The 11,748-nt window shown below is 42.5% G+C and overlaps 1 protein-coding gene across 1 annotated transcript; it reads left to right on the top strand.

Moving 5' to 3' along the window:
* The first annotated feature begins 448 nt into the window (after positions 1 to 448).
* LOC126661626 (uncharacterized) lies at positions 449 to 3,377 on the top strand. The gene is made up of 5 exons (XM_050355480.1): positions 449 to 547; positions 827 to 1,430; positions 1,605 to 1,892; positions 2,859 to 3,285; positions 3,338 to 3,377. The coding sequence occupies exons 1-5, from the start codon at positions 449 to 451 to the stop codon at positions 3,375 to 3,377; spliced, it is 1,458 nt and encodes a 485-aa protein (XP_050211437.1).
* The last annotated feature ends 8,371 nt before the right edge of the window (positions 3,378 to 11,748 follow it).

Consider the following 11,748-nt stretch of genomic DNA (forward strand, 5'->3'; position numbering starts at 1 on the left):
TTAAAGTGTTAATTTCGCTAGTTTAAAATTCCGTAGCCATTACTATAATTCTAATTGATCGTTGCTTTCCGAATTGAATTTCCAATTACGTGTTCGCTCACTTTAAACCTCTTGTCTTCGTGGGATCGATTCCGTATTTCCGGATTACTACAAGTTAGTATTTTTGCTAACAAGTTTTTGGCGCCGTTGCCGGGGACAAGGTTGCGTTTAATTGATTGAAAGTATTGTGAAATTCGGTCGAGTTAGCGTTATTTTCTGTTTTTTTGGTTTATTGTTATTAATTATCTTTCGTGGTTTACACTCGGTTTTCTTGTCTTTGTTTGTGTAGGGAATTTGATTTTCGTGTATGCACAATACGCGACTAGCAAATCTACCACTAGAACCGTTCCAAGATAACCTCGGTAACTACGAAAGGGGTGTAAGAAGAAGAGCCCGTATACCCGAAGTTATGAATAACGAGGGAAACAATTATGATGAAGAGGGGAGGTTCAATCCTCTAATGGATGGAGGGGAACAACAATATCCACCCGCTCCTCCATTAGGGAATGTGAACCGACCAAGGCAACAAGACCACCTAAGGGATGATCGACCCCAAGCGCACGCACAAGTGCCAAACCAACAAAGACAAACTTTGGGTGAGTTTTTCTTGCCGGATGTGGACAATGCAACTTTTGGATGCTTCGCAATGCCGGTTCAAGCGGCAACTTTTGAGATCAAGCCGAGTACCATTCAACTTTTGGAAAATCGTTGTGCCTTCTTTGGGTTGAGTCATGAGGATCCTAATGAGCATATCGCCAAGTTTTTGGGTGTTCTAAACACATTCAAGCTTCATGGGATAACGGCGGACCAAATTAAACTTCGGATGTTCCCTTTTTCCTTGAGGGACAAGGCTAGCATTTGGTTGCACTCTCTACCTAATGAGTCCATTCACAATTGGAGGGAGTTGGCTCAAGCCTTCCTTAACAAATATTTCCCTCATGGCAAGACTACAAAGTTGACTAAAGACATACTTGAGTTTGTCCAATTTGAAGGAGAATCACTTCATGAGGCATGGGAGCGGTTCAAGGATTTACAACGAAGTGTACCCCATCATCGGCTCAATAGAGAGCATGTTATACAAATCTTCTATGATGGGACGAATGTCACTACCCGAGCTACTATCGATGCGGCTTCGGGGGGTTCACTTATGCAAAAGACTTATGAGGAAGCCCTTGAATTGGTGGAGAAATTGGCCGTGGTTAGTAGTACTTGGGGTCCTATGGAAAGAAGAGCGCCACCTACTCAAAAGTCACTCATGACTCTTGATCAAGTGAGGGAGATGGAGTCCATAAAAGCCGCAAATGCTTCGCTTCAAGCTCAAGTGGATGCTCTCAAGAAACAAGTCGCTCCTATGCAAAGAAACGCTCCGGTGGCTTATGTTCAAGTAGGTTGTGAATTTTGTGGTGATTTTGGCCATTCGGGAGGAGAATGCCTAGTTACGGGTCAAGCCTTGAGTGAACAAGTCAACTACATCGGGGGACAAAGGCAAGCTAATGACCCCTACTCTAACACCTACAACCCCGGATGGAGGAATCATCCAAACTTCGGGTGGAGAAATCAAGAAGGGCAAGGCAATGCTCAAGGGCCTAATCAAGCGGGTCCAAGCTTCCAAGGTGGAAATAGACCTCCCCAACAACAAGGAAATTACCATCACAATCAAGGTCATGGCAACAATGCGGGTGCTAGACCTCAACATCCTCCCGGGTTTCAACCTCAAAGAAACATGGATGAAGGGAATATGCTTGCTAAGTTGATGGATGAGCTTAGAGAGATGAAGCAACTTCAAAAGAATCAAGCCGCCACTAATCAAATGCTTGAGACTCAAATCTCTCAACTTGCTATCAATCTTCAAGGTAGACCACAAGGGGGATTGCCATCTACTACGGAGAACAACCCTAGAGAACATGTTAAGGCGGTAGAGCTCCGAAGCGGGAGAAACCTTGAGAAAGCCAATGGAAAGAGGCAAGTTGTCGAGGAGGATGAGCCTCAAGTGGTAATTGACATAGCAAGTTCAAGTCAAGAGTTGCCAAAGGAATGTGAGGAAGTGGTTGTCGAGGTTGAAGAGCCCTATGTGAGGCCACCACCGCCGCCACCGTTTGTACCACCGGTTCCATTCCCAAGCCGGTTAAGGAAAGCTCAAGGGAACGAAAAATTTCACAAGTTCCTTGAGATTTTCAAGAAATTGCAAATCAATCTAAGCTTGGCGGATGCACTTCGGGAGATGCCCCAATATGCAAAGTTCTTGAAAGACATAATTATGAACAAGCGTAGTTGGGAGCAAGATGGGACAATACCGCTCACGGAGCATTGTAGTTCCATAATTCAAAGCAACTTACCGACAAAGCTTAAGGATCCAGGGAGTTTTTCTATACCTTGCACTATAGGAAATATGAATGCTATAAATTGCTTGTGTGATCTTGGGGCAAGTATTAACTTGATGCCATTGTTTCTTTTTAGGTCGTTGTTTGGTGATCAACCGGTAAAGCGCACCTCGATGGTATTGCAACTTGCCGATCACTCTCTCAAAAAGCCGTATGGGATAGTGGAAGACGTACTCGTGAAAGTGGATAAATTTATCTTTCCGGTGGATTTTGTGATCTTAGACTATGCGGTAGATAAAGAATGTCCTATGATTCTTGGTCGCCCTTTTATGAACACCGGGCGTGCTCTCATTGATGTTCATGCCGGCAAGCTCACCTTGAGAATTGATGAGGAAAGTGTGGAGTTTGATATGAAGAGAGTGATGCGGAATACCATCGAGGAGGAGGATTGTATGAGGGTGGATTTCGTGGATAATCTTGTGAATGATCAACTTGAAGCAAATGTGGAAGCAATGAATAAGGGAAATGTGCGAAAAATTGATGATTTTGAGCTCCCAGACTCATGTCTTGGTCGAGAAGCCAGAGACAGTGTATGTCTTGGTCGAGAAGCAAGGTCTGAAATTGCTTCGTGCAAAAATGACCTTCATGTCTCGACCAAGACATCCTCTTCTCGATCGAGACAAGGCAAAAATTTGCCATGTCTTGATCGAGAAGCTCATGTCTCGACCAAGACATGCTCTGTTGAGCCCAAAGTTGATTTTTCAACCGTTTCTAAGGTCACTTTCGATTCTAAAGAACTTGATGATGAATACACGGAGGAGGATGAACCTAAGCCGGAGAATTTGAACAAGAGTAATGGTGTGACTCCACCATCTTCCGAGCTACCGCCAAATGTAGAAATGAAACCACTTCCATCTCATCTCCGGTATACTTTTGTGGGGGAGAATGAGACCTTGCCGATAATCATCTCGAACAAGCTCTCCAAGGAGCAAGAAAGGAGGGTTGTGCAAGTGGTAAGAGAACATGTATTAGCCATGGGGTGGCAAATCTCCGACATTCGAGGAATAAGTCCTCAAATTGTGATGCATAAGATTAATCTCGAAGACGAGTCAAAGAAGTCGGCTCAAAGGCAACGAAGATTGAATCCGAATATGAAGGAGGTAGTGCACAAAGAGATCGTCAAGCTCCTCGACGCCGGTATAATTTATCCGATTTCGGATAGTGAATGGGTTAGTCCCATACAATGTGTGCCTAAAAAGGGAGGTATGACAATGGTGGAGAATGAAAAAGGAGAGCAAATCTCCACAAGAACGGTAACCGGTTGGCGAGTATGCATCGATTACCGGAAGCTCAACGAGGTAACCCGAAAAGATCACTTTCCGCTTCCATTTATCGATCAAATGTTAGAAAGGGTAGCGGGACACAAGTTTTATTGTTTCCTTGATGGGTACTCGGGTTACAATCAAATATTAATCCTCCCGGAAGATCAAGAGAAGACGACCTTCACATGCCCCTACGGTACCTTTGCATACCGGCGAATGCCCTTCGGACTATGCAACGCACCCGCCACATTTCAAAGATGTATGACCTCAATCTTCAACGATATGATTGAAGATATTATGGAGGTGTTCATGGATGACTTCTCCGTGTTTGGCGATTCATTCGATGGTTGTTTAGCGAATTTAAGGCGGGTGTTAGCACGATGTGTCGAGACTAATTTAGTACTCAATTGGGAGAAATGCCATTTTATGGTGGATGAGGGCATCGTACTCGGGCATCGGATATCGGAAGCGGGAATCGAAGTGGATAGAGCAAAGACGTCGGTTATAGAGAAATTAGTCGCTCCGGCTACGGTTAAAGGAGTCCGGGCATTCTTGGGCCATGCGGGGTTTTATCGGCGTTTTATTAAGGATTTTTCATCTATTGCAAGGCCCCTAACGAGTTTGTTAGTAAAGGATGCTCCCTTTGACTTTACCAAGGATTGTCATGAGGCCTTCGAGAAATTGAAAGAGGCTCTTGTGACCGCACCTATTATCTCATCTCCGGATTGGAGTTTGCCCTTTGAGCTTATGTGTGATGCAAGCGACCAAGCTTTGGGGTGCGTATTGGGTCAAAGAAAGGACAAGAAGGTGCATGTGATATACTATGCTAGCCGAACCATGGCAGGAGCTCAACTCAATTATACCACTACCGAGAAGGAGATGTTGGCGGTAGTCTTTGCTCTAGATAAGTTTCGGCAATACTTGCTCGGCTCTAAATGCATTATTTACACCGACCATGCCGCCTTGAAGTATCTATTCACAAAGCAAGATGCCAAACCAAGACTCATCCGATGGATCCTTCTCATGCAAGAGTTTGACATAGAAATTCGGGATAAAAAGGGCACGGAAAATGTGGTGGCGGACCACCTATCGAGATTTGAAAATCCGGAGCCTATTCCTATTGGCATGGAGATTAATGAGTGGTTTCCGGATGAGACACTTATGGTGATTCGGGAGGTAGAAACACCATGGTATGCCGATATAGCTAATTTTCTTGCCTCTAATGTCATGCCTCCGGATTTGACACACCATCAAAGGAAGAAATTCCTCTCCGATGCCAAGAGGTTTCTTTGGGATGAGCCGTATTTGTTTAAGGAATGTGGAGACGGGATGTTGAGGCGATGTGTCGCTTTGAAGGAGATGATGCCCATTTTGGAGGCTTGTCACACATCCGATTATGCCGGTCACTACGGAGTGGCAAGAACCGCCGCTAAGGTGTTGGAGAGCGGATTCTTTTGGCCCACATTATTCCGCGATGCCAAAGACTTTGTGAGCCATTGTGATAGGTGTCAACGGGTTGGCAACATCTCAAAGAGGGACGAGATGCCATTGACCTCCGTGCAAGAGGTAGAGATATTTGATGTATGGGGGATTGACTTCATGGGGCCGTTTCCAATGTCGCATGGGAACCTATATATCTTAGTCGGCGTGTGCTATGTTTCGAAGTGGGTAGAGGCGGAGGCCTTGCCTACAAATGACGCCAAAGTGGTTTTGAAGTTCCTCAAGCGTTTGATGAATAGGTTTGGCACTCCAAGGATTATCATTAGTGACGGTGGGTCACATTTTTGCAACCGGCAATTCGATGCTTTGATGAAGAAATACAATGTGTACCATCGGGTTGCTACCCCCTATCACCCACAAACGAGCGGGCAAGTTGAGGTCTCCAACCGAGAGTTGAAACGGATACTCGAGAAAACGGTGAATGGCACTCGTAAGGATTGGAGCTTGAAGCTTGATGACGCATTATGGGCATACCGCACGGCATTCAAAACGCCTTTAGGAATGACCCCCTATCGCATTGTGTATGGTAAGGCGTGCCATTTGCCTTTGGAATTGGAGCACCGGGCTTATTGGGCAATTAAAAAGTTGAACTTTGACCTTAAGGCGGCGGGGGAAAAACGTTTGTTGCAATTAAATGAATTGGAGGAATTCCGGTTCTCGGCATATGAAAATGCGAAACTCTATAAGGAGAAGACCAAGCGTTGGCATGACGCTCACATTTCCCCCAAAAGCTTTGAGGTAGGAGCTTATGTTTTAGTGTATAATTCACGGTTGAGGCTATTTCCGGGCAAGCTTAAGTCCCGATGGAGTGGGCCATTCAAAATTCGGAGTGTGGCAAGTCACGGAGCCATCGAGCTAGAAAACCAAGGAGGTGAAACGTTTAAGGTCAACGGACACCGTTGCAAGCCTTACTTGGGGCCTTTGACGGATCAAATTGGGGAGCAATGTTACCTCGACCCACCCACTTGAGTTCGCCATGTGATAGTCGAGCTTTCGACTTTAAACAAACGCACTCGGGAGGCAATCCCGAGAGGTTCGATTTCCTTTCTTGTTTAGTTTTCATCTTGTTAATATTTTAAGTTTAGTATTTTTATTTGAGTTATTTATGTCTTTTTGTTCAAGATAACTTCGGGGTATTTGCCTTGCTTGTGTTGTGTAGGATTTCATATTTGAAATTTTTGAGAGAAATGTCAGTTTTATGCATGTCTCGATCGAGAAGCACTTTTAAGTGATGCTTCTCGGTCGAGACATGAAGGCAATTTTCAGACGAAGCAATTTAAACATTGCTTCTCGATCGAGAAGCATCACTTAAAGTGCTTCTCGATCGAGAAGCACACTGCTGAGCCTAAACTGAACTTTTTCTCACAAATTTCAAAATTCAAATGGGACAAAGGCACATGGATTGATGACGTGGCAATGATCCAAGCCATTCACAAGAAGCACACTTCACATGGATCACCAAAACAAGAAAATCTCAGCCATTGAAATCAAAATAAGAATCTTTTACCTTATAAGAACACCTAACCCTTCATCTTCTTCCCCACTTTTACTCAAATTAGAAAATCAACTCCATAGCCTCTCCTCCCTCTCAAGAAATCCGGCCACCACTCTACCCACCCAAAAATCCTACCACTTTTCCTCACCAAATCATGAAGAAAGCCACCAAACCTAGCGGGTCTCGCCAAGCCCCAAGTTCCACTCAAGAACCACGACCACAACGTGCTTCACGCCGGAAAGCAGCCGCCGCCGGACCAAATTCCACCACGGCCTTAACTCGCCAATTTAATGCTCCCTTTGAAATCCGTAGTGAAGAAGAAGGGAAAAAGTATGAAGCTTTGAAGGAACGCGGTTTGGCAATCCCATTCGGAATTTGTTGGAATTCCATGAGGGAATTGGGTTTAGAAGAAGAAGTGAAGCGTCACTTGGCGGTGTTGGGTTTGCAATTCATGGCGGAACTCTCTCATGACGTCTTTGAAGAATTGGTGTATGAATTTTTCACCACCTTGGAACCCCTTCCTCAAATGCCGGGAGATATGCAATTTCGATTGCGGAATGAGTGTTGGAGTCTTAGTAAGGGTGAATTGACAAGGTATTTCCGATTGCGGAATTCGGGTTTGAAAGCGACACCATCACAGTTTGATTGGGATGCGGCATGGCGTGAGTTATCCGATAAGGAGATGTTCCGAGCAAGGGTGTCGAAAGTAAACGACATAAAAGATACGGCTTTGGTGGTGGTAATCAAGTGGTTAGGCCACACTTTTGGGGGGCGAACCGAGTACAACAAGGTGGGCGAAAGCGAGTTATTCATGTTGAACGCGATTATGCACCCCGAGGTGGAAGCATATCAAGTGGATTCGGCGGAAATGCTATATCGGAAGTTGCAAGCGGTCCCGGATAATACCACACCTCTTGGGTTTGCTTCACTCGTGTATTTTTTGGCACTACGCAAAGGGTTAACCGATACCTCCGACTACACCTACACGGCTCCGAGAATGATTAACACGGAGCATTTGGAGCGGGCTAAGTATGTTCATAGCGGGGTAGTCCTTCCTTACTACAAGCGTCCGGCTTGGATTAAGGAACATGGAGCGGAGGCGGCTCGTCGAGCGGAATTTGGGGAGGAAGCCGAGTTTGTGCCCGAGGACATCCCACCGCCGGCTCCGAGAAGGCAAAAGGAGCAACCACGAAGGAAAGGAAAGGGAGTCGCGCAATCTAGCGCTCAAGGAGAAGAAGAGGCACCACAAGGAGATTTTGCGGAAGCAAATTATGGGGGGGCCGAGGCCCAATGGTCCGCTTTTGACCATCGATTTAATGAAATGGCGGATTACAACCGCCAAGCTTGGGCGGAACAAAAAGAAATTTTGGAGCGGATGGAGAAGGCCCAAAGGCGGGGAATGGCACGAATTGAATATAAGCAAGGGCGGTTGAAGGATAAAATCGAGCGCCAAAGGAGGGATTTCCGGAATTATGTGAATGGTCAAGGCATCATTGAGTGGATTGACACTCCACCTCAAACTCCCCCTACCCCGGAGTTCGACTAGCGAGATTTGCACTTTCTAACTCTCTCATACAATTTCGTGCTTTATTTTATTTCTATGCTTTAGGGACTAAGCTAGAAATAGTGTGAGGAGGGTTGTGAAATTGTATCTCGTGTTTTATCTTGTTTATTGCTTTATGTCTTTTATTTTATGTTGTGTGTTTAGGATTGTTTAGTTTTGATTAGTTGTTTTTGGCACCTCTAGCACTAAATCATTGGCTTAGCATGTTGAGAGCATGATTGGTAACTTTGGTGTACGTATGAAATGTTTCAACAATTGTTATGTCCCGATCAATGAATTTATTCAAATACGTTTTCTAGTTTAATCAATCGAATGTCGATGCTTGCCTAATGAAATGCAATTTGTATGACATGTTTCGATAAGAGTAGGGTGAATTTGAGTATTGGCTTGTGTGAATTTCGAATTTTAAGAGGTTACTTAATGCGGATTCATGATTTGCACCAAAAAGTTGAAAAAATTTTAGTTGCGAAAAATTCAGTTTTTGGCATGTCTTGATCGAGAAGCACTTTTAAGTGGTGCTTCTCGACCAAGACATGAAGGACCGTTTTGTGCGAAGCGTTTTTAAAATAGCTTCTCGATCGAGAAGCACTTTTAAGTAATGCTTCTCGATCGAGAAGCACACTGTTGGGGCAAAAAGGAACCTTTCAAAAACTGAATTATTTGGCACACTTTGGCACTTTTTCATAAGAATTAAGTTTTTAGGCATGACACCACTTTTATTTGAGCATATTTTGAGCCTAATTGTTTTTGTGAGTGTCCTTTGCATGCCTAATTCCTAGAACTTGCTCGGTGTCCGTTCGAGACTATATGGTTGAGTGTCGATAACTAGATGAGTATGGCATTAGGATTACCCCATTTTCTTAAAACCACTTAAAAGCCTACCCATTACCACTAGATTACACCCCTTGAGCCTTAGCCAATTTTCATTGATTTTTGAACACACTTTCACACATTGTTTTCCTTCAACATATTACCTCTAAAAACACCCCAATTTGACTTGATTAACTTAAAAAAATTGAAAAAAAAATTTGATGCTAGCTTGTTGAAAAAGAAAGAAAATGTGAACAAGTGCTTAAAAGAAAGGAAATGTGAAAACAAACTTAGATGCCAAGAAAAGAAAAGAAAAGAAAAGAAAAGAGAATAAGAAAAGCATGAAAAAGAAAACAAAGAAAATAAACAAAGGCAATCAAAGATTGAAAAGTTCACAAGTGCAGAAAATTTCGAGCTAGATCGAAAGTTAGTAGTGTTTTATAAGTAAGTTTTCAAGTCAAGTTGTAGCCATATTTATCCATTTTTTTTTACCTACCCCTAACCCTTAGCCAAGTTACAACCCTTAACAAGTCCATATGATAGTTGTTGATTACCGAACTAAGTAGTGGAGTCCGGGACTAAGAGCAAGCCTATGGTGAATTTGCATATGTTTTGAGCTTTACTTTCGCACCCGAAACACTTGAGTGTTAGAGTGATCCCTTGTGAGGAATGATGCCCTTACTTGATGCTTATGAACATAGTGCCATGATTTGCTAATTTTGATTAACCAATGTGTTGCATTTCCCGTAGATGATGGTAAGCTCGAGATCGTTTGACATATTGCCATATCATTAGTAGTCTCATTGTCATCGGAATATGTCACTATAATTGCATTCATCATTTGTTTGCATCGCTTTTGGTTGATGATATTAGACGGTTGCATTTGTAACTTCATTGATTGGGAATTCATTGTTGACATTTGTTCATAATTGCCAAGGTTGTTGATTGTGTTAGTAGTAAGATTCATTTCTTGCTTGAGGACAAGCAAGGGTTTAGTGTGAGGAGGTTTGATAGGAGTAGAATACTCCTAGTATTTAGATAGTTTTCGCATCGCTTTATTGCGTTTTGACATGTGTTTTTAGGTGTTTCGATACCTTATTATGTGTGTTGGCGTTTCAGGTGATTTAGAGTGTTTGCGGAACTATTCGGGCTAAAAAGAGTGAAGAATTAAAGAAATATCAAAGTCGGAAGCTAAATCAAAGAGTTAAAGAGAAATCAAGTTTTTAAAGCATGTCTTGGAAGAGAAGTTTATGAGCAAAAGAGAAGCTGAGAAGCAAAAGAAACATGTGTAATTTAACACATGTCTCGACCAAGACATGGTGCTTCTCGACCAAGACATGAAGGACCATTTTGCACGAAGGGTCATCAAAGAAGCTTCTCGATCGAGAAGCTCAACTTAAATGAGCTTCTCGACCAAGACATGGGAAAAAAGCTGAAGACGAAATTTTGTTTGAAGATAGAGCTTTAAGTGGCCCACTTCCCTTTTTAGCCCAACATCTCTTGTACTAGGGTGTTTTTATTCCCCTTTTTATCCAGACTATATAAGGCATTTTATATTTTAGGTCAAAGTGCATTCACTTTTGTAGACAACAATTGGAATCAATCAATTTTTTCCCTTTTTGCTCTCTATTTTGGATAGAATCTTCATAGTTCTTGGTGTTCTTCATTTAATTTCCAGATTTTGCTATATTGGGAAACTTATTAAATACAAGTATTGATCTTTTAATTCAAGCTTCATTATCTTGTTCATGTGTTTTAAGTTCAATTATTACTCCAAGGTATTTATTCTTTACTCTATGCCCAATCTTTACTATTGCTTAATTAGTTATGCCATGATGATGATTAGTAGCTAAACCCCTTGTTTGGGGGTTGTTATGATTGCCATGATTGATTAGATAGGTGATTAGGGTGAGGGTTTATGGGTGATGTTGGTTGTTGTGCTTCTTGAGCTTAATGCTTAGAATAGGTTGGCCTCTTATTCTTTGCTATGTGGTTTAATTAGGAGAACGAGAGTTACTAATTAGATTATACCTAGGGGAGTACATGCTTTAGACCTAGATGCATTAGCATGATCTAGGGCTATTTTGGTTGTGGAGTTTGCTTGATTAGTTGGCTTTATTAACTCTCTTGAAATTTATGAGCACGAGAGTGGATTAGATTTCGGGATTGTTAATCAAGTTTCGACTCTTTCAATTCCGGCTCGAGAGAGCGGAATTGATTCCGTAGAATAGCTTGACCCGACCTTAGTTCCCATCACCTCAACCCAAACTACTTAGATATGACTTTGGCATGACTAGCAACCTCTAAACGCCTTTTTCCCTATTGTTTTATTCCGTTTATTAATTAAGTGCTTTAGTTTTTAATTGCTTAAAGTGTTAATTTCGCTAGTTTAAAATTCCGTAGCCATTACTATAATTCTAATTGATCGTTGCTTTCCGAATTGAATTTCCAATTACGTGTTCGCTCACTTTAAACCTCTTGTCTTCGTGGGATCGATTCCGTATTTCCGGATTACTACAAGTTAGTATTTTTGCTAACACCAAAGAAGAGCTTTCCTGAAAAAGGGATGTGGAAGCTCGACTGACCTCAAAGCTAATTTCCTGAAAATGGGATAACAACAACGGGGTCAGAAATATAAATATTTCTGAGTGAGTAAACAGTTTACAGGTAAATACCAAAATCACATCATATATATAT

This window comes from Mercurialis annua, linkage group LG8, assembly GCF_937616625.2.
Source record: "Mercurialis annua linkage group LG8, ddMerAnnu1.2, whole genome shotgun sequence".
In the NCBI taxonomy this organism is placed as follows: domain Eukaryota; kingdom Viridiplantae; phylum Streptophyta; class Magnoliopsida; order Malpighiales; family Euphorbiaceae; genus Mercurialis; species Mercurialis annua.